Source organism: Aythya fuligula, chromosome 16 (genome assembly GCF_009819795.1).
Source record: "Aythya fuligula isolate bAytFul2 chromosome 16, bAytFul2.pri, whole genome shotgun sequence".
Lineage (NCBI taxonomy): Eukaryota > Metazoa > Chordata > Aves > Anseriformes > Anatidae > Aythya > Aythya fuligula.
Window position 1 is genome coordinate 6,267,125 of NC_045574.1, and position 26,795 is coordinate 6,293,919.

Sequence of the window (26,795 nt, forward strand, 5' to 3'; positions counted from 1 at the left end):
ATCTACCATCAAAGGAAGCAAAAGAGACCTTGTGGCAAGTAGAACCAACTGAGGACTTGAAATTGCTGTTCAAAATAACAAAATAATTTCTGCTCTGATTATAATTTCTTTAACTGTGTTGACTTACAGTTCCAATACTTGGACACAGAACTTTAGATTTCAGTTAGCTTTAAACTTAACCCGTTTTGCTAATGTCATCTTGTTGGCTGTGTACACATGTACCTGCCTCAGCACATGAGGGAACTCCTATCTATGCCATACCACTCACTGTAAACAAGACAGATGTATGGCAGTTAACAAATTCAAGCAATGCTGGTATTTCTCCTCCACCACAGCCTCCCTCTATCCCCGTGTACCCTATCAAGAGAGAAAATTTATCATGTATATACTCAATTAATAGAAGTAAGGTGAATGTGGTTCCTGGAATCTAATTGGACAATGTAAAACAATGACTGTAGTTGAAACCACCAATTACACTATCATAAAAAAAAATGGAAACAGAAGTGGACCTATCAGCCTCCATTGCTGGGTATCCTGGGCAGCAGTATATTGGCTATGTGGTCCACGAGCATGAAAAGCCCTTCCTCCTGGGTGGTATGGGACTTTTGCTCTAGGAGCTGTACTTCCAGATGTTAGACTCCATAAACATGTAGACATAAGGGGTTGGCTAAGATCGTAGGCCATCTTTATGACAACGCAGGAGAAACGAGGAATTTATAACCCCCTTGCAAACAGAAATACCTGGTTTCATACTTTGTGGAGGGCACTAATCCCTGCATTGGGAGTACTAGAACTTGAGAGAGCAGCAGAAAATATTTCTGCAACTTTAGAAATCATAAGCAATGCCACTACTGATGCTCATGGTTGAATACAAACAGAAATAGAACAAGTATCCCAAGTAGCCTTAGAAAACCGTCTTGCCTTAGATGGGCTACTGGCAGCCCAGGGAGGTGTTTGTGCTGTCATAAACTACAGCTGCTGTGTCTATGTAAATGAGAAGAAGCAAATTAAAACAGACATTAACCAAATCTGGCAAGCATCTCACCTGTTTCACCAGATATTTCAGGATGCAACCCTTGGTAGTGGACCAGATTTTTCCTGGCTGTGGTTGTGGTTGCCAGCTTTTGGATGGTTAAGACAACTGTTTTTAATTATTATAATAACTGTAGCAATAGTAGTGATATGTAGTTGTGTTCTGTGATGCACGCCTACTTGTTTGAATTCATATAGTACTTTATTCAGCAAGCGCACACCTCACCAGGTAATGATAGTGAAACAAGATATAGGTAACTGAGTATTTCTTCAAATTAATCGAAATGGGCAAGAAGTATGCAGTGAGAACTATGAAGCCTAAAAGTGAGGTTCATAGTCTCAAAGGGGGGAAATTGTAGTCCCAAAGCTGGGAAGAAATAAGAAAACTTTGAAGGAAATTGGGAGGCCTGTAGCTTTTGTAGTCTTTCTATAGCTTGTGTAGTCTTTTAACTGAAAGTAAGAGACAGGTAGCCTTGAGCTAGCAGAAGCAAGGAAGATAAGGGATAAAAGGTAAAAACAAGAAGGAGAAAAACAGTTCCAGGCTGACCTACAGTAGCCTTTTGCTCATTAAAGGTCATTATCATATTAAAAATCACACTCATCAAAATGCTAAGGTATGGTAATGTGGGATTTGATGTCACCCAAAACTCACTCTGCACTTTCTCTCTCTCCACACAGTAACAACACTAACCCTAACCGTAACTGGGACCATAACAAAACTGTACGTCGCCAATTTCTCCCATCAAAAGAGCTCACAAAGGAAGTCTTTCGTTGGACCTGAACTCCCTTATCAACCCTTTCAACAATCCCAGACACAACAGGACTCCGTGCTTTCTCCCTCTCCAAACACTAACAGCCCTAACCCTTACCCTAATTAATAATCCAGGCTCGGCTGCAGTGGCTTGCCCGCCAGCATGACCAGCAGCGCCCGCAGGCAGCCAGGGCATATGACGTCATAATTGGTGCCATGGCAACGTGATGATGTAACAATGCTCGAGCGCTATATAAAGCCGCTCGCTGAGAAACCGCCTGGGACAGACGCATCTGTCTGCCTCTGGAGTGAGAGGTGCTAGCAGAGGGTCGCAGCTCCCGTAGAGCTCTTGGAAGGAGCCATGGAGCAGCATGTCACTGCTAGTTCCCAAAACCCAGACGCACTGCTAGGCATAGCTGAGAACTACGGAGAGGTGAGCACTGTGCCCGAGGAGAGGGCTCAGAGCAGGAGCCCGGGGCGTGCGGGAGTGCTCTGGGGCCAGAGGATGCTCCCAGGAAGCTAGGGGGGATCGAAACGTGGTCAGGCCGCAGGAGGCTTGCAGGGAGACGTGCCTCTCTGTGCCCATCCCGGGCAGCGTACTGCTAGCAAGTGGGAGGAGAGATGCAGGGGGGTGCGGGGGTGGGCTGCAGAAGGGATTGGAGTGCCTGAGTGTCTGAGTGTCCCTGTCTTTCTAGCTCTGGCACAGATGGGGACTTGGAGAAGGAGGTAGCGGGCTGCTGGACCTCCCACTCGGAGTCAAAATCCCTCTGCTGCCAGGCACCAAGCCTGTCTTCTGCAGGACAAAGCTGGGGGAAAAGGTAAGAGAAGGAGGAAGGGGTGGAAGGGGTGGCAAAGGTCTCTTGTGTCACGGGCTCCCTCACCATTGTTCCAAGAAGGCCTTGGGGCCAACTGCGCTATGGTTGGAGCTCCAGCACTTTGGTCCAAGTGGGTGGAGGAGTCAGGGACGGATGCTCGCGGCTCCACAGCACAGAGACATTTCTAGCCGGTGGCCCAAGATGCCTACTTTGCTGGTGGGGTTTGGCCTTCTCTCCCCAGCCCAGGCCAGACCCTCAGCCCAGGCCTGGTGCGGGTGTTTTTGATGGCTTCCGAAGGAAGGTCCAGCCGGGAAGTAAGCCCGGAATCAGAAACCTCTAGCGCAGAGGTTGGCAAAGGCTAGCCCATGTGCATGAGGAGCTCGGAAGTGCCTTTGTCTCTCTGCTGCTTTCTCCTGCCCCATTCATACTCTGGAACACCTCTCTTGCAGCTTCACCAGCCTTCCCCTCAGTTTAATCTGGAAGATCCATATTGTCACGTACTGCGCACAGAGTACAACTGCCTGCACGACCCGCATCTGCAGGCCTACTACAATCGCAAAGACACCCTGCAGAGCCTGAAGAGCAAGGGCTTCATCACAAGCAGTGGCAAAGTAGGTTTGGACGTTGCGCTGACCAGCACAGGTCTTCTCTGGCAGAGGCCAATGGGATGAGGTATAACACGGCTAAGTGCGGATTCCTGCACTTTGGCCACAACAACCCCGTGCAGCGCTACAGGCTTGGGGCAGAGTGGCTGAAAAGCTGTGCAGAGGAAAAGGATCTAGGGGTGCTGATTGATGCTTGCCTCAACCTGAGCTGGCAGTGTGCTCAGGTGGCCAAGAAGGCCCATGGCATCCCGGCCTGTATTAGAAAAAGAGTAGCCAGCAGGAGCAGGGAGGTGATCGTCCCCCTGCGCTCTGCTCTTGAGAGGCCGCACCTCGAGTGCTGTGTTCAGTTTTGGGCCCCTCAGTCCAAGAAGGGCATCGAGGCCCTGGAACTTGTCTGGAGAAGGGCTACAAAGCTGGTGAAGGGCCTGGAAGAAAAGTCCTCTGAGGAGCGGCTGAGGGAACTGGGGTTGTTTAGTCAGGAGAAGAGGAGGCTCAGGGGAGACCTTCTTGCTCTCTACAACTCCCAGCAAGGAAATTGTGGGGAGCCGGGGGTCAGCCTCTTCTTGCAGATGACTAGGGATAGGACTAGAGGGAATGGGCTCAAGTTGTGCCGGGGACGTTTAAGTTGAAAACTAGGAGCCATTTCTTCTGAGAAAGAGTAGTCAGGCCTTGCAACGCGTTGCCCAGGGGAGTGGTGGAGTCAGCGTCCCTGGGGGTGTTTAAGGAAAGCTTGGAGCTGGTGCTTAGCGACATGGTGCTTAGTGACATTGGTAGTAGGGTGGTGGTTGGAGCAGATGATCTTGAAAGTCTTTTCCAAGCCTGCTGATTCTATGATTGCCAGCGTGCTTGCTGCAGCCGCTTGTTGCTGGTGGGGGGCACAGGGCTGCTGCGCTGCCTTCCATGGGAGCAGACGTCACCCCAGCGCCCTGCTGGCAGTGCCCACTCCTGCTCTTCTCAGGCTGCCTCGCGCTGCCTGTGCATTGAGGAGGCAGCCGCTGTGGGGCCTGGTGCAGCGCGAGGAGTCCACTCGGCCCTGGCTCGGAGGGAGGCAGCGTCCCCAGCGCTGGGGAGGGGAGAGGATGGAGAGGAGCTGCTCCCCTGCCACTGCGCAGCTACCTCGACAGTTCTCAGGAGCTTTCTGCCCTTGTCTCTCCATAGGTGGTCTGCTCTCTGAAGCAGTTCAATGAGTACAGGCAGTATTTGACCACACTCAAGCTGGAAGCAGAGAAAATCAGGAGGCAAGAAGAGGTAGGCAAAGCTCAGCAGACACATGTCAGTGTCACAGTACAGAAGGCTGGGGCTTTCCTTGTTGGATCTGAGGGAGGCGGGGAATGCAGAAGATGTGAGGGCTGTGCTGGAGGGCCAGGTGTTGTGGTAGGGAAAGGACGAGCCAGCCCCAAGCTCAGCTAGTGCAAGCTATTGGGGGGGCGATGTTAGATCAGGAAAGCGACTTGCAAGCACACAGAGCCCTGAGGGAAGCCCTTCTCTTCAGCCCTCCTTGCATGGCAGAAGCAGGGTGCTGGCATGGGCGGCATGAATGCTCAGCACGCAGGGACGCGAGGCATTTCTGAGGCAAGAGTAAGCTAAAACCTGCTGTTCCCTTTCAGGAAAAGCTTCAGCAACAGCTCGCCAAGTTAAAGAAACTTGACGCAAGACTGATGGCGGGGATTGACCGTTCTCGCCAGAGCTCCACCGGTAATGTGTACTTGGTCTCGAAAGAGAAAGGCAGCCTACTGCAGCCTCAAAAACCAGCTGGCCCACCTTCCCACAAAAGTAGAAGAAACTTTCTCCAATCTGGCCAGTACAATAGGCTGAAAGTGACTCCCTCCAGTGTTGAGTTGGGCAGGGAAGATGCCAAGCTCCCTGAGAGCATCCATGCTGTTACTGAGTCTAAGAGAGAGTCACCCGTCCCCGCAGACGGTGTATTCAAAGCTGCCTCGGAAGAACAGGCTGCTAGAGAAAGCCGGAGGATTGAAGAGGTGGCTCGGGCTGTGGTGCAGCAAGTGTTTGAGAGGGTGCAGGCACTGGACCAGTCTGCCTGCGTCTTGAAGAGGTCTCCCCATGGGATCCAAGAAAGACCGTGTGCAAGTGCCGAAAGCGAGATGCCTTCAGAGACATCTCCTCTTGACAAAGAGCAGCAAATTGCACTGCTGGCTAAGAAGGTTGTGGCAAGCGTGATGAAGGTCGTTGAGAAGTCCTGGGAATCTGGCACGCCCAGTGCATCTGAGCCAAGGCCAGAAGCCAGGCAGAAGGAGCAGCCCTTGGCCAGGAGAGCGTCCCAAGTGGGGAAGCCAGAAGAAAAGAAAACAAGGGAAGCACCTGAGGGAGCATCCTCGCAGGCTTCCTTCGACAAGGTCACCAAAGAAGCTGTTGGAAGTGTCTGCGACACTTTGGAATCCTTCGTGGCTTCCCGGTTTGAACAAGACTTCAACTACAAGTACTCTGAAATCGTGGCGCTTCCCACTGTCGATCCCTCTAACAGGCAGCCACAGCCATCCCAGGGGCCTCTCTCAAGGGAGGGCATGAGAGAAGGGCGGGGACTACAAAGAGCATCAGAAGAGCAGAGCCCAGAAGCAAGGCCGGGAGAAACATTGCCCATGACCCCACCAGTGCCAGACACTGATGAGGTCTCACGCCTGAGTCGCAGGATTGTGAGGGAGAGCATCCAAAAGGCTGTCTCCGAAGTTCAGCGCCTGCACACAGAACTGCAGGCCTATGCCAGAACCATTGTCCTTAATGTGATTGAAGAAGTGAAGGACAAGATGGAGAGGGAAATGAAAGCAAAGGCCTTAGACGCCACTTCAAGCAGCAAAACGGTGGCAAGCGGGATGACGCGCTCCTTATTGGAGCAGACCTCTCAGTCCGCGACTGCACGGAAGGTGGAGAAGAACTTGGTAAGGCGTGTCAGCAAACAGCCTGTGCCAAGCAATGGGAAGGAGAGCTGTCCCTCAGAGCACCTCCAAAGAGGCTCTGAGCAAGGTGCTCCCATGGCAGGCTCTTCTGCCCCCACAGGGGAATCCCAGACCCAGCTGAGGTCTGAGAGCACCACAGGCACCGTCCCTCCCACAAGCCAACAGTTCCTCAGGCAGCCGGCTCCTCCATCTGTTCCGAAGCACCCTGTCCAGAGCGGAGCACGGAGGCTACGTGTGCGTGTCAGACCAATCCCATTCAAGCCTCAGTAGCCTGAGGCGGAAGCAGAAAATAAAGAGCTTACATCCAAGTGCTTGCTTGTGCCTCCATTTCTTCAAGCCAGGCCGTGCTGTGCTTGGGGATTTTCCCTACACCGTGTGGTGGTGTCACCCAGCTGGGCAGCTGAACTCCAGCACGAGCACTCTCTCACTCGCCCTCCTCAAGCAGAAAGGGGGAGAAAATAGGATAAAACGGGCTCAAGGGTTGCGATAAGGACAGGGAGACCACTCACCAATTAGCATCACGGGCAAAACACTCAGCATAGGGAGATTAATATAATTTATTACCTATTAAGAGGGGCTAGAGCAGTGAGATACTAAAAGCAAACTAAAATCACCTTCTCCCTTCCACCCACTGCTACATCCACCCTCCCCCCAAGTGGCTCAGAGGAACATGGGAGTGGGGGCTATGGGATGAGGCTTAACAAGGCCAAGTGCCAGGTCTTGCACTTCGGCCACAATAACCCCCTGCAGTGCCATAGGCTTGGGGCAGAGTGGCTAGACGACTGCGAAGAGGAAAGGGACCTGGGAGTGTTGATCGATGCTTGGCTGAACATGAGCCGGCAGTGTGCTCAGGTGGCCAAGAAGGCCCATGGCATCCCGGCCTGTATTAGAAAAAGAGTAGCCAGCAGGAGCAGGGAGGTGATCGTCCCCCTGCACTCAGCTTTGGTGAGGCCGCACCTCGAGTGCTGTGTTCAGTTTTGGGCCCCTCAGTCCAAGAAGGGCATCGAGGCCCTGGAACTTGTCCGGAGAAGGGCTACAAAGCTGGTGAAGGGCCCGGAAGAAAAGTCCTCTGAGGAGCAGCTGAGGGAACTGGGGTTGTTTAGTCAGGAGAAGAGGAGGCTCAGGGGAGACCTTCTTGCTCTCTACAACTCCCAGCAAGGAAATTGTGGGGAGCCGGGGGTCAGCCTCTTCTTGCAGATGACTAGGGATAGGACTAGAGGGAATGGGCTCAAGTTGCGCCAGGGACGTTTAGGTTGAAAACTAGGAGCCATTTCTTCTGAGAAAGAGTAGTCAGGCCTTGCAACGCGTTGCCCAGGGGAGTGGTGGAGTCACCGTCCCTGGGGGTGTTTAAGGAAAGCTTGGAGCTGGTGCTTAGCGACATGGTGTCTAGTGACATTGGTAGTAGGGTGGTGGTTGGAGCAGATGATCTTGAAAGTCTTTTCCAAGCCTGCTGATTCTATGATTGCCAGCGCGCTTGCTGCAGCCGCTTGTTGCTGGTGGGGGGCACAGGGCTGCTGCGCTGCCTTCCATGGGAGCAGACGTCACCCCAGCGCCCTGCTGGCAGTGCCCACTCCTGCTCTTCTCAGGCTGCCTCGCGCTGCCTGTGCATTGAGGAGGCAGCCGCTATGGGGCCTGGTGCAGAGCGAGGAGTCCACTCGGCCCTGGCTCGGAGGGAGGCAGCGTCCCCAGCGCTGGGGAGGGGAGAGGATGGAGAGGAGCTGCTCCCCTGCCACTGCGCAGCTACCTCGACAGTTCTCGGGAGCTTTCTGCCCTTGTCTCTCCATAGGTGGTCTGCTCTCTGAAGCAGTTCAATAAGTACAGGCAGTACTCATTGGGCGGCAGGAAACCTCAGCACGCAGGGACGCGAGGCATTTCTGAGGCAAGAGTAAGCTAAAACCTGCTGTTCCCTTTCAGGAAAAGCTTCAGCAAGAGCTCGCCAAGTTAAAGAAACTTGACACAAGACTGATGGCGGGGATTGACCGTTCTCGCCAGAGCTCCTCCGGTACTGCGTACTTGGTCACGAGAGAGAAAGGCAGCCTACTGCAGCCTCAAAAACCAGCTGGCCCACCTTCCCACAAAAGCAGAAGAAACTTTTTCCACTCTGGCCACTACAGAAGGCTGAAAGTGACTCCCTCCAGCCTTGAGTTGGGCAGGGAAAATGCCAAGCTCCCTGGCAGCATCCATTCTGTGAGGGAGTCAGAGAGAAAGTCACCCATCCCAGCAGACGGTGTATTCAAAGCTGCCTCAGAAGATCAGGCGGCTAGAGAAAGCCAGAAGATTGAAGAGGTGGCTTGGGTTGTGGTGTGGCAAGTTGGGACGCCAGAAGAAATGACACCAAGGAAGCCCTTGAGGGAGCATTCTCACAGGCTTCCCTTGACAAGGTCACCAAAGGAGCTCTTGGAAGTGTCTGCGACACTTTGGAATCCTTCGTGGCTTCCCAGTTTGAGAAAGACATCAACTGCAAATATTCTGAAATCGTGGCACTTCCCACTGTCGATCCCTCTAACAGGCAGAGCTCTCAGTCTGCGACTGCATGAAAGCTGAAGAAGAACTTGGGAAGGCATGTCAGCCAGCAGCCTGTCCCAAGCAATGGGAAGGAGAGCTGTGCCTCGGAGCACCTCCGAAGATCAGCCAACCTCCTCCAAGCTGTGTGGCAGGTCTCTGAGCAAGGTGCCCACATGGCAGGCTCTTTTGCCCCCACAGGGGGATCCCAAAGTCAGCTGAGGTAGGTCCGAGAGCACCACAGGCACCATCCCTCCCACGGGCCCACAGTTTCTCAGGCAGCCGGCTCCTCCATCTGTTCCGAAGCACCCTGTCCAGAGCGGAGCATGGAGCCTACACATGCGTGTCAGACCGATCCCATTCAAGCCTCAGTAGCCTGAGGCGGAAGCAGAAAATAAAGAGCTTACATCCAAGTGCTTGCTTGTGCCTCCATTTCCTCAAGCCAGGCCGTGCTGTGCTTGGGGATTTTCCCTACACCGTGTGGTGGTGTCACCCAGCTGGGCAGCTGAACTCCACCACAACTCTGGCCACTACAGAAGGCTGAAAGTGACTCCCTCCAGCCTTGAGTTGGGCAGGGAAAATGCCAAGCTCCCTGGCAGCATCCATTCTGTGAGGGAGTCAGAGAGAAAGTCACCCATCTGTAGTGGGTTTACGTGGCAAGGTTTTGGTAGCAGGGGGCTATAGGGGTGGTTTCTGTGAGAAAGATCTAGAAGCTGCCCCATGTTTGGGAAGGGCCTCATTGTTTTCCAGATCTGAGCCAATAAGCGATGTTGTTTGCGCCTCTGTGAGAGCATATTTAAGACAGCGAAAAAAACGCTGCGCCACACAGCAGCCGGGAGAGTCAAGGGAGTGAGAGAACAGCCTTGCACCAAGGTCAGTGTAGAAGGAGGGGGAGAGGTGCTCCAGGCGCCGGAGCAGAAGTCCCCTGCGGCCTGTGGTGAGGACCATGGTGAAGCAGGATGTCCCCCTGCAGCCCATGGAGTACCACGGTGGAGCAGGGCTCCACGCTGCAGCCCGTGGAAGAGACCACGGTGGAGCAGGTGGCCCTGCACCGACGGAGGCTGCCGCCTGTGGAAGACCCCTGCCGGAGCAGATTCCGGGCCGGACCTGTAGCCCGTGGAGAAGAGCCCACGCAGGAGCAGGTGATCTGGCAGGAGCTGCAGCCCGGAGGGGAGCCAGGTTGGAGCAGTTTTCTCCTGAGGGATGGACCCCGTGGTACGGACCCATATCTGGAGCAGTTCTGGAAGAGCTGCTGCCTGTGGGAAGCCCACGTCGGATCAGTTCATCAAGGACTGCATCCCGTGGGTGGGACCCCACAGCACAGGGGACGAGAGTGACCGAGAAGGAGCGGCAGAGAAGAAGTGCTGTAGACTGACCATAACCCCCATTCCCCGTTCCCCTGCGCCGCTCGGGGGGAGGAGGTGGAAGAGGGTGGATGGGGGGGAAGGTGCTTTTGTTTTTTTTTTTCCTTTGTTTTCTCACTTCTCTCGCTTGTTAGTTGTAGGCAATAAATCTTACTATCTCCTTATGCTGAGTCTGTTTTGCCCGTTACAATAATTATTGCGTGATTTTCTCGTCCTTATCTCAATCCTTGAGCCCTTTTCACATATTTTCTTCCCATTCCTCTTTGAGGAGGGGGAGTGAGAGAGCGGCTGTGGTGGAGCTCGGCTGCCCACTCGAGCGGAACCACGACACCATCCCAGCAGACGGTGTATTCAAAGCTGCCTCAGAAGATCAGGCGGCTAGAGAAAGCCAGAAGATTGAAGAGGTGGCTTGGGTTGTGGTGTGGCAAGTTGGGACGCCAGAAGAAATGACACCAAGGAAGCCCTTGAGGGAGCATTCTCACAGGCTTCCCTTGACAAGGTCACCAAAGGAGCTCTTGGAAGTGTCTGCGACACTTTGGAATCCTTCGTGGCTTCCCAGTTTGAGAAAGACATCAACTGCAAATATTCTGAAATCGTGGCACTTCCCACTGTCGATCCCTCTAACAGGCAGAGCTCTCAGTCTGCGACTGCATGAAAGCTGAAGAAGAACTTGGGAAGGCATGTCAGCCAGCAGCCTGTCCCAAGCAATGGGAAGGAGAGCTGTGCCTCGGAGCACCTCCGAAGATCAGCCAACCTCCTCCAAGCTGTGTGGCAGGTCTCTGAGCAAGGTGCCCACATGGCAGGCTCTTTTGCCCCCACAGGGGGATCCCAAAGTCAGCTGAGGTAGGTCCGAGAGCACCACAGGCACCATCCCTCCCACGGGCCCACAGTTTCTCAGGCAGCCGGCTCCTCCATCTGTTCCGAAGCACCCTGTCCAGAGCGGAGCATGGAGCCTACACATGCGTGTCAGACCGATCCCATTCAAGCCTCAGTAGCCTGAGGCGGAAGCAGAAAATAAAGAGCTTACATCCAAGTGCTTGCTTGTGCCTCCATTTCCTCAAGCCAGGCCGTGCTGTGCTTGGGGATTTTCCCTACACCGTGTGGTGGTGTCACCCAGCTGGGCAGCTGAACTCCACCACAACTCTGGCCACTACAGAAGGCTGAAAGTGACTCCCTCCAGCCTTGAGTTGGGCAGGGAAAATGCCAAGCTCCCTGGCAGCATCCATTCTGTGAGGGAGTCAGAGAGAAAGTCACCCATCTGTAGTGGGTTTACGTGGCAAGGTTTTGGTAGCAGGGGGCTATAGGGGTGGTTTCTGTGAGAAAGATCTAGAAGCTGCCCCATGTTTGGGAAGGGCCTCATTGTTTTCCAGATCTGAGCCAATAAGCGATGTTGTTTGCGCCTCTGTGAGAGCATATTTAAGACAGCGAAAAAAACGCTGCGCCACACAGCAGCCGGGAGAGTCAAGGGAGTGAGAGAACAGCCTTGCACCAAGGTCAGTGTAGAAGGAGGGGGAGAGGTGCTCCAGGCGCCGGAGCAGAAGTCCCCTGCGGCCTGTGGTGAGGACCATGGTGAAGCAGGATGTCCCCCTGCAGCCCATGGAGTACCACGGTGGAGCAGGTGGCCCTGCACCGACGGAGGCTGCCGCCTGTGGAAGACCCCTGCCGGAGCAGATTCCGGGCCGGACCTGTAGCCCGTGGAGAAGAGCCCACGCAGGAGCAGGTGATCTGGCAGGAGCTGCAGCCCGGAGGGGAGCCAGGTTGGAGCAGTTTTCTCCTGAGGGATGGACCCCGTGGTACGGACCCATATCTGGAGCAGTTCTGGAAGAGCTGCTGCCTGTGGGAAGCCCACGTCGGATCAGTTCATCAAGGACTGCATCCCGTGGGTGGGACCCCACAGCACAGGGGACGAGAGTGACCGAGAAGGAGTGGCAGAGAAGAAGTGCTGTAGACTGACCATAACCCCCATTCCCCGTTCCCCTGTGCCGCTCGGGGGGAGGAGGTGGAAGAGGGTGGATGGGGGGGAAGGTGCTTTTGTTTTTTTTTTCCTTTGTTTTCTCACTTCTCTCGCTTGTTAGTTGTAGGCAATAAATCTTACTATCTCCTTATGCTGAGTCTGTTTTGCCCGTTACAATAATTATTGCGTGATTTTCTCGTCCTTATCTCAATCCTTGAGCCCTTTTCACATATTTTCTTCCCATTCCTCTTTGAGGAGGGGGAGTGAGAGAGCGGCTGTGGTGGAGCTCGGCTGCCCACTCGAGCGGAACCACGACACCATCCCAGCAGACGGTGTATTCAAAGCTGCCTCAGAAGATCAGGCGGCTAGAGAAAGCCAGAAGATTGAAGAGGTGGCTTGGGTTGTGGTGTGGCAAGTTGGGACGCCAGAAGAAATGACACCAAGGAAGCCCTTGAGGGAGCATTCTCACAGGCTTCCCTTGACAAGGTCACCAAAGGAGCTCTTGGAAGTGTCTGCGACACTTTGGAATCCTTCGTGGCTTCCCAGTTTGAGAAAGACATCAACTGCAAATATTCTGAAATCGTGGCACTTCCCACTGTCGATCCCTCTAACAGGCAGAGCTCTCAGTCTGCGACTGCATGAAAGCTGAAGAAGAACTTGGGAAGGCATGTCAGCCAGCAGCCTGTCCCAAGCAATGGGAAGGAGAGCTGTGCCTCGGAGCACCTCCGAAGATCAGCCAACCTCCTCCAAGCTGTGTGGCAGGTCTCTGAGCAAGGTGCCCACATGGCAGGCTCTTTTGCCCCCACAGGGGGATCCCAAAGTCAGCTGAGGTAGGTCCGAGAGCACCACAGGCACCATCCCTCCCACGGGCCCACAGTTTCTCAGGCAGCCGGCTCCTCCATCTGTTCCGAAGCACCCTGTCCAGAGCGGAGCATGGAGCCTACACATGCGTGTCAGACCGATCCCATTCAAGCCTCAGTAGCCTGAGGCGGAAGCAGAAAATAAAGAGCTTACATCCAAGTGCTTGCTTGTGCCTCCATTTCCTCAAGCCAGGCCGTGCTGTGCTTGGGGATTTTCCCTACACCGTGTGGTGGTGTCACCCAGCTGGGCAGCTGAACTCCACCACAACTCTGGCCACTACAGAAGGCTGAAAGTGACTCCCTCCAGCCTTGAGTTGGGCAGGGAAAATGCCAAGCTCCCTGGCAGCATCCATTCTGTGAGGGAGTCAGAGAGAAAGTCACCCATCCCAGCAGACGGTGTATTCAAAGCTGCCTCAGAAGATCAGGCGGCTAGAGAAAGCCAGAAGATTGAAGAGGTGGCTTGGGTTGTGGTGTGGCAAGTTGGGACGCCAGAAGAAATGACACCAAGGAAGCCCTTGAGGGAGCATCCTCGCAGGCTTCCTTTGACAAAGCTACCGAAGAAGCTGTTGGAAGTGTCTGCAACGTTTTGAAATCCTTTGCAGCTTCCCGGGTTGAGCAGAAATTCAACTGCAAATATTCTGAAATTGTGGCGCTTCCCACTGTCGATCCCTCTAACAGGCAGCCACAGCCATCCCAGGGGCCTCTCTCAAGGGAGTGCGTGAGGGAAGGGCGGGGACTACAAAGAGCATCAGAAGAGCAGAGCCCAGAAGCAAGGCCGAGAGAAAAGTTGCCCGTGATCCCACCAGTGCCAGACACTGATGAGCTCTCACGCCTGAGTCGCAGGATTGTGAGGGAGAACATCCAAAAGGCTGTCTCAGAGGTTCAGCAGCTGCACACAGAACTGCAGCCCTATGCCTAAACTAAAGAAACTGGGAAAATTCAACTGCTTAAATTCCCACTGTAAAGACAGGTAGAGCATTGAAGAGGTTTTTAGGGCAGGGTGCAGCTGCATGAGCTGAGTGTTCCCCAGGCTTTTAACCTTTGATGCTACCACGCCAGGGGACCAGGGGAAGGTGGTGCGCTAACTCTAAGAAACAATAGGGAGTGTAGAGTGGAGTGGAGACACTGTGGCTAGGCTCTGTGACAAGAGGGGGACTCGGTTGTTCTTGTGCACAGCGAAACTGATAAAGTGCACCTTTGCCACTCTGAGCCAACAACCTGTCATGTTTTTGGACAAAATGCTGTACCCTAGTGCACTTTTGCTCATTCTAGTATCTTTATGATACCAAAACACACCTCCATCCCAAAAGCTACCCGCCTCCAGGTGCGACCACCCTCACTGAGCATGCTCTCTGAATTTCTCAGATCCTATACCTTTAAGCAAAGGCAAGACAGCTTTTCAGCCATCACAAGTAAGATCTGCTTGACTACAGTCACTCAAGCTCCACCTCAAGGCTAGAAACTAATCAATTGGCTTAAGAGAGAGGGGACGTTAGGGAAGATGCCATCACAAAGGAAGATACCAGATAGCATCCTGACTTCTGGAGCAGTCTATGGGCTGAGCCTCCCTTCCCCTCCCTCCATTGGGATGCCTTTGGGTGAGATTGTCTGCCTCTGGAGTGAGAGGTGCTAGCAGAGGGTTGCAGCTCCCGCAGAGCTCTTGGAAGGAGCCATGGAGCAGCATGTCACTGCGGGTTTCCAAAACCCAGACGCACTGCTGGGCATAGCTGAGAAGTACGGAGAGGTGAGCACTGTGCCTGAGGACAGGGCTCAGAGTGCCAGAGTGTCCCCGTCTTTCTAGCTCTGGCCCAGATGGGGACTTGGAGAAGGAGGTAGCGGGCTGCTGGACCTCCCAGTCGGAGTCCAAATCCCTCTGCTGCCAGGCACCAAGCCTGTCTTCTGCAGACAAAGCTGGGGGAAAAGGTAAGAGAAGGAGGAAGGGGTGGAAGGGGTGGCAAAGGTCTCTTGTGTCACAGGCTCCCCCCCCATCGTTCCAAGAAGGCCTTGTGGCCACCTGTGCTATGGTTGGAGCTCCAGCACTTTGGTCCAAGTGGGTTGAGGAGTCAGGGACGGATGCTCGCGGCTCCGCAGCACAGAGACAAAGGAGGAGTCGCCTACAGCAGTGGCCTGCGCTGGCCAGAAGTCAGGAGAGGGTGTTCCACAGCTGGGCTCTCCACAGGGACACGCTTGCCAGCACCAGGCTGGGGGGCTCTTAGGGGAGGGTGCAACCTTCTCCTGCTTTCCCTCTCAGATGTAGAACTGTAGAAAATCCCAGGCTTCTCTGCTTGGGATCCGCATGCAGTGTCCTCTTCCTCTTCCCCCAGCCTGGGGGAGGGAGCACTGCTCCCGAGGCAGAGACTTCCTGGAGGCAGAGGAAGGAGGGAGGCAGGCTACCCGCCCCTTAGGCCTGCCTAACCCTGAGGAGGCCGTTTTCTGTGGATTTTCGGCTGTTGACGTGTGAAGCAGCGGGCTTGAAGTTTTCCATCTGAAGGTTCATTTCTGGCATGGAAAGCTCTTGCATTTCTAGCCGGTGGCCCAAGATGCCTACTTTGCTGGTGGGGTTTGGCCTTCTCTCCCCAGCCCAGGCCGGACCCTCAGCCCAGGCCTGGTGGGGGTGTTTTTGATGGCTTCAGAAGGAAGGTCCAGCCGGGAAGTAAGCCCGGAATCAGAAACCTCTAGCAGCAGCCTATGTATGCGTGTCAAACCGATCCCATTCAAGCCTCAGTAGCCTGAGGCGGAAGCAGAAAATAAAGAGCTTACATCCAAGTGCTTGCTTGTGCCTCCATTTCTTCAAGCCAGGCCGTGCTGTGCTTGGGGATTTTCCCTACACCGTGTGGTGGTGTCACCCAGCTGGGCAGCTGAACTCCAGCACGAGCACTCTCTCACTCGCCCTCCTCAAGCAGAAAGGGGGAGAAAATAGGATAAAACGGGCTCGAGGGTTGCGATAAGGACAGGGAGACCACTCACCAATTAGCATCACGGGCAAAACAGACTCAGCATAGGGAGATTAATATAATTCATTACCTATTAAAAGGGGCTAGAGCAGTGAGATACTAAAAGCAAACTAAAATCACCTTCTCCCTTCCACCCACTGCTACATCCACCCTCCCCCCAAGTGGCTCAGAGGAACATGGGAGTGGGGGCTATGGGATGAGGCTTAACAAGGCCAAGTGCCAGGTCTTGCACTTCGGCCACAATAACCCCCTGCAGTGCCATAGGCTTGGGGCAGAGTGGCTAGACGACTGTGAAGAGGAAAGGGACCTGGGAGTGTTGATCGATGCTTGGCTGAACATGAGCCGGCAGTGTGCTCAGGTGGCCAAGAAGGCCCATGGCATCCCGGCCTGTATTAGAAAAAGAGTAGCCAGCAGGAGCAGGGAGGTGATCGTCCCCCTGCACTCAGCTTTGGTGAGGCCGCACCTCGAGTGCTGTGTTCAGTTTTGGGCCCCTCAGGACAAGAAGGGCATCGAGGCCCTGGAACTTGTCCGGAGAAGGGCTACAAAGCTGGTGAAGGGCCTGGAAGAAAAGTCCTCTGAGGAGCGGCTGAGGGAACTGGGGTTGTTTAGTCAGGAGAAGAGGAGGCTCAGGGGAGACCTTCTTGCTCTCTACAACTCCCAGCAAGGAAATTGTGGGGAGCCGGGGGTCAGCCTCTTCTTGCAGATGACTAGGGATAGGACTAGAGGGAATGGGCTCAAGTTGCACCGGGGACGTTTAGGTTGAAAACTAGGAGCCATTTCTTCTGAGAAAGAGTAGTCAGGCCTTGCAACGGGTTGCCCAGGGGAGTGGTGGAGTCAGCGTCCCTGGGGGTGTTTAAGGAAAGCTTGGAGCTGGTGCTTAGCGACATGGTGTCTAGTGACATTGGTAGTAGGGTGGTGGTTGGAGCAGATGATCTTGAAAGTCTTTTCCAAGCCTGCTGATTCTATGATTGCCAGCGCGCTTGCTGCAGCCGCTTGTTGCTGGTGGGGGGCACAGGGCTGCTGCGCTGCCTTCCATGGGAGCAGACGTCACCCCAGCGCCCTGCTGGCAGTGCCCACTCCTGCTCTTCTCAGGCTGCCTCGCGCTGCCTGTGCATTGAGGAGGCAGCCGCTGTGGGGCCTGGTGCAGAGCGAGGAGTCCACTCGGCCCTGGCTCGGAGGGAGGCAGCGTCCCCAGCGCTGGGGAGGGGAGAGGATGGAGAGGAGCTGCTCCCCTGCCACTGCGCAGCTACCTCGACAGTTCTCGGGAGCTTTCTGCCCTTGTCTCTCCATAGGTGGTCTGCTCTCTGAAGCAGTTCAATAAGTACAGGCAGTACTCATTGGGCGGCAGGAAACCTCAGCACGCAGGGACGCGAGGCATTTCTGAGGCAAGAGTAAGCTAAAACCTGCTGTTCCCTTTCAGGAAAAGCTTCAGCAAGAGCTCGCCAAGTTAAAGAAACTTGACACAAGACTGATGGCGGGGATTGACCGTTCTCGCCAGAGCTCCTCCGGTACTGCGTACTTGGTCACGAGAGAGAAAGGCAGCCTACTGCAGCCTCAAAAACCAGCTGGCCCACCTTCCCACAAAAGCAGAAGAAACTTTCTCCACTCTGGCCACTACAGAAGGCTGAAAGTGACTCCCTCCAGCCTTGAGTTGGGCAGGGAAAATGCCAAGCTCCCTGGCAGCATCCATTCTGTGAGGGAGTCAGAGAGAAAGTCACCCATCCCGGCAGACGGTGTATTCAAAGCTGCCTCAGAAGATCAGGCGGCTAGAGAAAGCCAGAAGATTGAAGAGGTGGCTTGGGTTGTGGTGTGGCAAGTTGGGATGCCAAAAGAAATGACACCAAGGAAGCCCTTGAGGGAGCATTCTCACAGGCTTCCCTTGACAAGGTCACCAAAGGAGCTCTTGGAAGTGTCTGCAACACTTTGGAATCCTTCGTGGCTTCCCAGTTTGAGAAAGACTTCAACTGCAAATATTCTGAAATCGTGGCACTTCCCACTGTCGATCCCTCTAACAGGCAGAGCTCTCAGTCTGCGACTGCATGAAAGCTGAAGAAGAACTTGGGAAGGCATGTCAGCCAGCAGCCTGTCCCAAGCAATGGGAAGGAGAGCTGTGCCTCGGAGCACCTCTGAAGATCAGCCAACCTCCTCCAAGCTGTGTGGCAGGTCTCTGAGCAAGGTTCCCCCATGGCAGGCTCTTTTGCCCCCACAGGGGGATCCCAAAGTCAGCTGAGGTAGGTCCGAGAGCACCACAGGCACCATCCCTCCCACGGGCCCACAGTTTCTCAGGCAGCCGGCTCCTCCATCTGTTCCGAAGCACCCTGTCCAGAGCGGAGCACGAAAATAAAGTGATCGTCCCCCTGCACTCAGCTTTGGTGAGGCCGCACCTTGAGTGCTGTGTTCAGTTTTGGGCCCCTCAGTCCAAGAAGGAAATGAAGGCCTTAAAGAGCCCTGTGGGACTACAACCACAAACGTGTGGTTTGCCAGACAGTGAGGGAGCTGTGGGCTCCTGTACTGATCCGACTGCTACGCCATCGGCCCCTCTGCTGCTACAGCCATCTCACGCCTTTGCTGTTTTGCCCCCTGCTGACCTGGATGTGCCTTTTGACCCAGGCCTCTTGGCCTTCACAAGGAGATGGATATGCTTTTCTTTGATCCGGGAAGAACGGGACAAATAAGGTCCGAAGGCCGAGTTGCTTGACAACTTAAAGCAAGTCATATTGTTCAAAATGAGTGGAAAATGGCGACTTGTTTGTAGTCAAGAAAAGGAATGGAGAATGGACACCGTTAAGTCATGGAACTTAAAGGATTGCTTGTTACCTTTTCTGATTGTACGTATGTGTAGGCATACTCGGGTTTAGTATTTAAAGCAATGTTCTGTATATTTAGAATGTTTGATGTTCGTGTGTGCATGTTGGTGGAGCATAGACTCCCCACACACCCAGCACTGTTTACTATCCTTTTATACTTTTTATAAATATTTCTTTTATAAATATTACTAAATTCAGATTGAGTTGAGACTTCATTTATAACCGGCCTGTCTGCGTGGCTGTTGGAGGGGGGTCGGCCTGGAGGCACAGGGGCCAGTCCCAGACAGTTCCAGCCAGCTCAGCAAGGGCTGCCCGTGGCACCGGAGCTGAGAGCGATCAGAGGAGCCCCTGGCACCACTGCTTTCTCCTGTGTGACAACGGGTGGCAGCGGCTTGGGCAGCAGGCAGGAGCAGAAATGTGAGGATGCGTGGGCTGGGCCAGGAGGGCACTCAGAGGGAGGAAGACACAGGAGGGGACAGCAAAGACACAGGAGGAGGCCTGTGGAAGGGGACCCTGCAGAAGTGAGGCCAGGGAAGGCACTCTGGGCAGGAGGCTCTCCATGCTTCTTGGGGACTGCGGCCGTGAAAAAGGCACCCCGGAGCAGAAGAAACAGGTAGGAGGGAAGAGGCGGCAGGACAGAGGAGAAAGCTAGGAGCGTTAGCGAGAAACCCTTGCGTGCTGCTGCAAAGCCTCCTGCATTGCCTGTTGCCTCACAGGAGGGATGGGGAGAGCCCAAAGGAGACGTATGGGAGAAGGCAGGTCCAAGGGGAGTGGGAAGCCCAGCAGCTGCAGGCAGCAGCCTGATTCCACAGGTATTTTCCTGAGAAAATCAGGGCAATAGGTGAAGACATGACCTGCCGCCAAAACTGTCTCTCAGAGCTGCTGAAGGCTCCATCACTGAACATACGGCCAAGAAGCAAGCATTTCTGGTACGGAAAATAGTAAATATTTCTGCAACTTTAGAAATCATAAGCAATGCCACTACTGATGCTCATGGTTGAATACAAACAGAAATAGAACAAGTATCCCAAGTAGCCTTAGAAAACCGTCTTGCCTTAGATGGGCTACTGGCAGCCCAGGGAGGTGTTTGTGCTGTCATAAACTACAGCTGCTGTGTCTATGTAAATGAGAAGAAGCAAATTAAAACAGACATTAACCAAATCTGGCAAGCATCTCACCTGTTTCACCAGATATTTCAGGATGCAACCCTTGGTAGTGGACCAGATTTTTCCTGGCTGTGGTTGTGGTTGCCAGCTTTTGGATGGTTAAGACAACTGTTTTTAATTATTATAATAACTGTAGCAATAGTAGTGATATGTAGTTGTGTTCTGTGATGCACGCCTACTTGTTTGAATTCATATAGTACTTTATTCAGCAAGCGCACACCTCACCAGGTAATGATAGTGAAACAAGATATAGGTAACTGAGTATTTCTTCAAATTAATCGAAATGGGCAAGAAGTATGCAGTGAGAACTATGAAGCCTAAAAGTGAGGTTCATAGTCTCAAAGGGGGGAAATTGTAGTCCCAAAGCTGGGAAGAAATAAGAAAACTTTGAAGGAAATTGGGAGGCCTGTAGCTTTTGTAGTCTTTCTATAGCTTGTGTAGTCTTTTAACTGAAAGTAAGAGACAGGTAGCCTTGAGCTAGCAGAAGCAAGGAAGATAAGGGATAAAAGGTAAAAACAAGAAGGAGAAAAACAGTTCCAGGCTGACCTACAGTAGCCTTTTGCTCATTAAAGGTCATTATCATATTAAAAATCACACTCATCAAAATGCTAAGGTATGGTAATGTGGGATTTGATGTCACCCAAAACTCACTCTGCACTTTCTCTCTCTCCACACAGTAACAACACTAACCCTAACCGTAACTGGGACCATAACAAAACTGTACGTCGCCAATTTCTCCCATCAAAAGAGCTCACAAAGGAAGTCTTTCGTTGGACCTGAACTCCCTTATCAACCCTTTCAACAATCCCAGACACAACAGGACTCCGTGCTTTCTCCCTCTCCAAACACTAACAGCCCTAACCCTTACCCTAATTAATAATCCAGGCTCGGCTGCAGTGGCTTGCCCGCCAGCATGACCAGCAGCGCCCGCAGGCAGCCAGGGCATATGACGTCATAATTGGTGCCATGGCAACGTGATGATGTAACAATGCTCGAGCGCTATATAAAGCCGCTCGCTGAGAAACCGCCTGGGACAGACGCATCTGTCTGCCTCTGGAGTGAGAGGTGCTAGCAGAGGGTCGCAGCTCCCGTAGAGCTCTTGGAAGGAGCCATGGAGCAGCATGTCACTGCTAGTTCCCAAAACCCAGACGCACTGCTGGGCATAGTTGGGAAGAACAGAAAGGTGAGCACTGTGCACGTACTGCTAGCAAGTGGGAGGAGAGATGCAGGGGGGTGCGGGGGTGGGCTGCAGAAGGGATTGGAGTGCCTGAGTGTCTGAGTGTCCCTGTCTTTCTAGCTCTGGCACAGATGGGGACTTGGAGAAGGAGGTAGCGGGCTGCTGGACCTCCCACTCGGAGTCAAAATCCCTCTGCTGCCAGGCACCAAGCCTGTCTTCTGCAGGACAAAGCTGGGGGAAAAGGTAAGAGAAGGAGGAAGGGGTGGAAGGGGTGGCAAAGGTCTCTTGTGTCATGGGCTCCCTCACCATTGTTCCAAGAAGGCCTTGTGGCCACCTGTGCTATGGTTGGAGCTCCAGCACTTTGGTCCAAGTGGGTGGAGGAGTCAGGGACGGATGCTCGCGGCTCCACAGCACAGAGACATTTCTAGCCAGTGGCCCAAGATGCCTACTTTGCTGGTGGGGTTTGGCCTTCTCTCCCCAGCCCAGGCCAGACCCTCAGCCCAGGCCTGGTGCGGGTGTTTTTGATGGCTTCCGAAGGAAGGTCCAGCCGGGAAGTAAGCCCGGAATCAGAAACCTCTAGCGCAGAGGTTGGCAAAGGCTAGCCCATGTGCATGAGGAGCTCGGAAGTGCCTTTGTCTCTCTGCTGCTTTCTCCTGCCCCATTCATACTCTGGAACACCTCTCTTGCAGCTTCACCAGCCTTCCGCTCAGTTTCATCTGGAAGATCCATATTGTCGCCTACTGCGCACAGAGTACAACTGCCTGCATGACCCGCATCTGCAGGCCTACTACAGTCGCAAAGACAACTTGCAGCGCCTGAAGAGAAAGGGCTTCATCACCAGAAGCGGCAAAGTAGGTTTGGACGTTGCGCTGACCAGCACAGGTCTTCTCTGGCAGAGGCCAATGGGATGAGGTTTAACACAGCTAAGTGCGGATTCCTGTACTTTGGCCACAACAACCCCGTGCAGCGCTACAGGCTTGGGGCAGAGTGGCTGAAAAGCTGTGCAGAGGAAAAGGATCTGGGGGTGCTGATTGATGCTTGCCTCAACCTGAGCCGGCAGTGTGCCCAGGTGGCCAAGAAGGCCAACAGCATCCTGGCTTGTCTCAGGAATAGTGTAGCCAGCAGGAGCAGGGAGGTGATCGTCCCCCTGCGCTCTGCTCTGGAGAGGCCGCACCTCGAGTGCTGTGTTCAGTTTTGGGCCCCTCAGGACAAGAAGGGCATCGAGGCCCTGGAACTTGTCCGGAGAAGGGCTACAAAGCTGGTGAAGGGCCTGGAAGAAAAGTCCTCTGAGGAGCGGCTGAGGGAACTGGGGTTGTTTAGTCAGGAGAAGAGGAGGCTCAGGGGAGACCTTCTTGCTCTCTACAACTCCCAGCAAGGAAATTGTGGGGAGCCGGGGGTCAGCCTCTTCTTGCAGATGACTAGGGATAGGACTAGAGGGAATGGGCTCAAGTTGCGCCGGGGACGTTTAAGTTGAAAACTAGGAGCCATTTCTTCTGAGAAAGAGTAGTCAGGCCTTGCAACGCGTTGCCCAGGGGAGTGGTGGAGTCACCGTCCCTGGGGGTGTTTAAGGAAAGCTTGGAGCTGGTGCTTAGCGACATGGTGCTTAGTGACATTGGTAGTAGGGTGGTGGTTGGAGCAGATGATCTTGAAAGTCTTTTCCAAGCCTGCTGATTCTATGATTGCCAGCGCGCTTGCTGCAGCCGCTTGTTGCTGGTGGGGGGCACAGGGCTGCTGCGCTGCCTTCCATGGGAGCAGACGTCACCCCAGCGCCCTGCTGGCAGTGCCCACTCCTGCTCTTCTCAGGCTGCCTCGCGCTGCCTGTGCATTGAGGAGGCAGCCGCTGTGGGGCCTGGTGCAGAGCGAGGAGTCCACTCGGCCCTGGCTCGGAGGGAGGCAGCGTCCCCAGCGCTGGGGAGGGGAGAGGATGGAGAGGAGCTGCTCCCCTGCCACTGCGCAGCTACCTCGACAGTTCTCGGGAGCTTTCTGCCCTTGTCTCTCCATAGGTGGTCTGCTCTCTGAAGGACTTCAATGAGTACAGGCAGTATTTGACCACACTCAAGCTGGAAGCGGAGAAAATCAGGAGGCAAGAAGAGGTAGGCAAAGCTCAGCAGACACGTGTCAGTGTCACAGTACAGAAGGCTGGGGCTTTCCTTGTTGGATCTGAGGGAGGCGGGGAATGCAGAAGATGTGCTGGAGGGCAGGTGTTGTGGTAGGGAAAGGATGACCCAGCCCTAAGCTCAGCTAGTGCAAGCTACTAGTGGGGGGGGTGAGGTGTGTGTGTGTAGGGAGGAGTGGATCAGGAAAGCCACTTGCAAGCACACAGATTCGTGAGGGAAGCCCTTCTCCTCAGCCCTCCTTGCATGGCAGAAGCAGGGTGCTGGCATGGGCGGCATGAAAGCTCATCACGCAGGGACGCGAGGCATTTCTGAGGCAAGAGTGAGCTAAAACCTGCTGTTCCCTTTCAGGAAAAGCTTCAGCAACAGCTTGCCAAGTTAAAGAAACTTGACGCAAGACTGATGGCGGGGATTGACCGTTCTCGCCAGAGCTCCTCCGGTAATGTGTACTTGGTCTCGAAAGAGAAAGCCAGCTTACTGCAGCCTCAAAAACCAGCTGGCCCACCTTCCCACAAAAGTAGACGAAACTTTCTCCACTCTGGCCGCTACAGAAGGCTGAAAGTGACTCCCTCCAGCCTTGAGTTGGGCAGGGATGCCAAGCTCCCTGAGAGCATCCATGCTGTTACTGAGTCCGAGAGAGAGTCACCCGTCCCCGCAGGCAGTGTATTCAAAGCTGCCTCGGAAGAACAGGCTGCTAGAGAAAGCCAGAAGATTGAAGAGATGGCTCAGGCTGTGGTGCGCCCAGTGGAGAAGCCGGAAGAAACGAAACGGAGAGAAACCCTTGAGGGAGCATCCTCACAGGCTTCCCTTGACAAGGTCACCAAAGGAGCTCTTGGAAGTGTCTGCGACTCTTTGGAATCCTTCATGGCTTCCCGGTTTGAGCAAAACTTCAACAGCAAATATTCTGAAATCGTGGCGCTTCCCACTGTCGATCCCTCTAACAGGCAGCCACAGCCATCCCAGGGGCCTCTCTCAAGGGAGGGCATGAGAGAAGGGCGGGGACTACAAAGAGGACCAGAAGAGCAGAGCCCAGAAGCAAGGCCGGGAGAAACATTGCCCATGACCCCACCAGTGCCAGACACTGATGAGGTCTCACGCCTGAGTCGCAGGATTGTGAGGGAGAGCATCCAAAAGGCTGTCTCCGAAGTTCAGCGCCTGCACACAGAACTGCAGGCCTATGCCAGAACCATTGTCCTTAATGTGATTGAAGAAGTGAAGGACAAGATGGAGAGGGAAATGAAAGCAAAGGCCTTAGACGCCACTTCAAGCAGCAAAACGGTGGCAAGCGGGATGACGCACTCCTTATTGGAGCAGACCTCTCAATCCGCGACTGCACGGAAGGTGGAGAAGAACTTGGTAAGGCGTGTCAGCAAACAGCCTGTGCCAAGCAATGGGAAGGAGAGCTGTCCCTCAGAGCACCTCCAAAGAGGCTCTGAGCAAGGTGCTCCCATGGCAGGCTCTTCTGCCCCCACAGGGGAATCCCAGACCCAGCTGATGTCCGAGAGCACCACAGGCACCATCCCTCCCACGGGCCCACATTTCCTCAGGCAGCCGGCTCCTCCATCTGTTCCGAAGCACCCTGTCCAGAGCGGAACACGGAGCCTACGTGTGCGTATCAAACCGATGCCATTCAAGCCTCAGTAGCCTGAGGCGGAAGCAGAAAATAAAGAGCTTACATCCAAGTGCTTGCTTGTGCCTCCATTTCTTCAAGCCAGGCCGTGCTGTGCTTGGGGATTTTCCCTACACCGTGTGGTGGTGTCACCCAGATGGGCAGCTGAACTCCAGCACGAGCACTCTCTCACTCGCCCTCCTCAAGCAGAAAGGGGGAGGAAATAGGATAAAACGGGCTCGAGGGTTGCGATAAGGACAGGGAGACCACTCACCAATTAGCATCATGGGCAAAACAGACTCAGCATAGGGAGATTAATATAATTCATTACCTATTAAAAGGGGCTAGAGCAGTGAGATACTAAAAGCAAACTAAAATCACCTTCTCCCTTCCACCCACTTCTACATCCACCCTCCCCCCAAGTGGCTCAGAGGAACATGGGAGTGGGGGCTATGGGATGAGGCTTAACAAGGCCAAGTGCCAGGTCTTGCACTTCGGCCACAATAACCCCCTGCAGTGCCATAGGCTTGGGGCAGAGTGGCTAGACGACTGCGAAGAGGAAAGGGACCTGGGAGTGTTGATCGATGCTTGGCTGAACATGAGCCGGCAGTGTGCTCAGGTGGCCAAGAAGGCCCATGGCATCCCGGCCTGTATTAGAAAAAGAGTAGCCAGCAGGAGCAGGGAGGTGATCGTCCCCCTGCACTCAGCTTTGGTGAGGCCGCACCTCGAGTGCTGTGTTCAGTTTTGGGCCCCTCAGTCCAAGAAGGGCATCGAGGCCCTGGAACTTGTCCGGAGAAGGGCTACAAAGCTGGTGAAGGGCCTGGAAGAAAAGTCCTCTGAGGAGCGGCTGAGGGAACTGGGGTTGTTTAGTCAGGAGAAGAGGAGGCTCAGGGGAGACCTTCTTGCTCTCTACAACTCCCAGCAAGGAAATTGTGGGGAGCCGGGGGTCAGCCTCTTCTTGCAGATGACTAGGGATAGGACTAGAGGGAATGGGCTCAAGTTGCGCCGGGGACGTTTAGGTTGAAAAGTAGGAGCCGTTTCTTCTGAGAAAGAGTAGTCGGGCCTTGGAAGGGGTTGCCCAGGGGAGTGGTGGAGTCACGGTCCCTGGGGGTGTCTGAGGAAAGCTCGGAGCTACCTCAACAGTTCTCGGGAGCTTTCTGCCTTTGTCTCTCCGTAGGTGGTCTGCTCTCTGAAGGAGTTCAATGAGTCCAGGCAGTATGTGATCACGCTCAAGCTGGAAGCAGAGAAAACCAGGAGGCAAGAAGAGGTAGGCAAAGCTCAGCAGACACGTGTCAGTGGCACAGTACAGAAGGCTGGGGCTTTCCTTGTTGGATCTGAGGGAGGCGGGGAATGCAGAAGATGTGAGGGCTGTGCTGGAGGGCCAGGTGTTGTGGTAGGGAAAGGACGAGCCAGCCCCAAGCTCAGCTAGCGCAAGCTATTGGGGGGGCGATGTTAGATCAGGAAAGCGACTTGCAAGCACACAGAGCCCTGAGGGAAGCCCTTCTCTTCAGCCCTCGTTGCATGGCAGAAGAAGGGCGCTGGCATGGGTGGCATGAAACCTCAGCATGCAGGGACGTGAGGCATTTCTGAGGCAAGAGTGAGCTAAAACCTGCTGTTCCCTTTCAGGAAAAGCTTCAGCAACAGCTCGGCAACTTGACGCAAGACTGATGGCAGGGAGTGACCGTTCTCGCCAGAGCTCCTCTAATAACGTGTACTTGGTCACGAAAGAGAAAGGCAGCCTACTGCAGCCTCAAAAACCAGCTGGCCCACCTTCCCGCAAAAGCAGAAGAAACTTTCTCCACTCTTGCCACTACAGAGGGCTGAAAGTGACTCCCTCCAGCGTTGAGTTTGGCAGGGAAGATGCCAAGCTCCCTGGCAGCATCCATCCTGTGAGGGAGTCTGAGAGACACCCGTCCCCGCAGAGGGTGTATTCAAAGCTGCCTCGGAAGAACAGGCTGCTCGAGAAAACCAGAGGATTGAAGAGGTGGCTCGGGTTGTGGTGCAGCAAGTGTTTGAGAGGGTGGAGGCACTGGACCAGTCTGTCTGCATCTTCAAGAGGTCTCCCCGTGGGATCCAAGAAAGACCATGTGCAAGTGCTGAAAGCGAGATGCCTTCAGAGGCATCTCCTCTTGACAAAGAGCAGCAAATTGCACTTCTGGCTAAGAAGGTTATG

General features: G+C 54.1%; 1 protein-coding gene across 1 annotated transcript; it reads left to right on the plus strand.

Moving 5' to 3' along the window:
* The first annotated feature begins 2,144 nt into the window (after positions 1-2,144).
* FSIP2 (fibrous sheath interacting protein 2) lies at positions 2,145-26,690 on the plus strand. The gene is made up of 4 exons (XM_032198516.1): positions 2,145-2,216; positions 3,048-3,209; positions 22,903-22,992; positions 26,249-26,690. The coding sequence occupies exons 1-4, from the start codon at positions 2,145-2,147 to the stop codon at positions 26,288-26,290; spliced, it is 366 nt and encodes a 121-aa protein (XP_032054407.1). The 3' UTR covers positions 26,291-26,690.
* Positions 26,691-26,795: the final 105 nt, after the last annotated feature.

What these genes read in the sequence shown, in the direction of transcription:
- FSIP2 (XM_032198516.1), top strand. Translation starts at nt 2,145, where the DNA reads ATGGAGCAGCATGTCACTGCTAGTTCCCAAAACCCAGACGCACTGCTA. An exon ending in TCATCACAAGCAGTGGCAAA is followed by an intron (nt 3,210 to 22,902) that starts GTAGGTTTGGAC and finishes GTCTCTCCATAG; the next exon opens with GTGGTCTGCTCTCTGAAGGA. An exon ending in AAATCAGGAGGCAAGAAGAG is followed by an intron (nt 22,993 to 26,248) that starts GTAGGCAAAGCT and finishes GTTCCCTTTCAG; the next exon opens with GAAAAGCTTCAGCAACAGCT.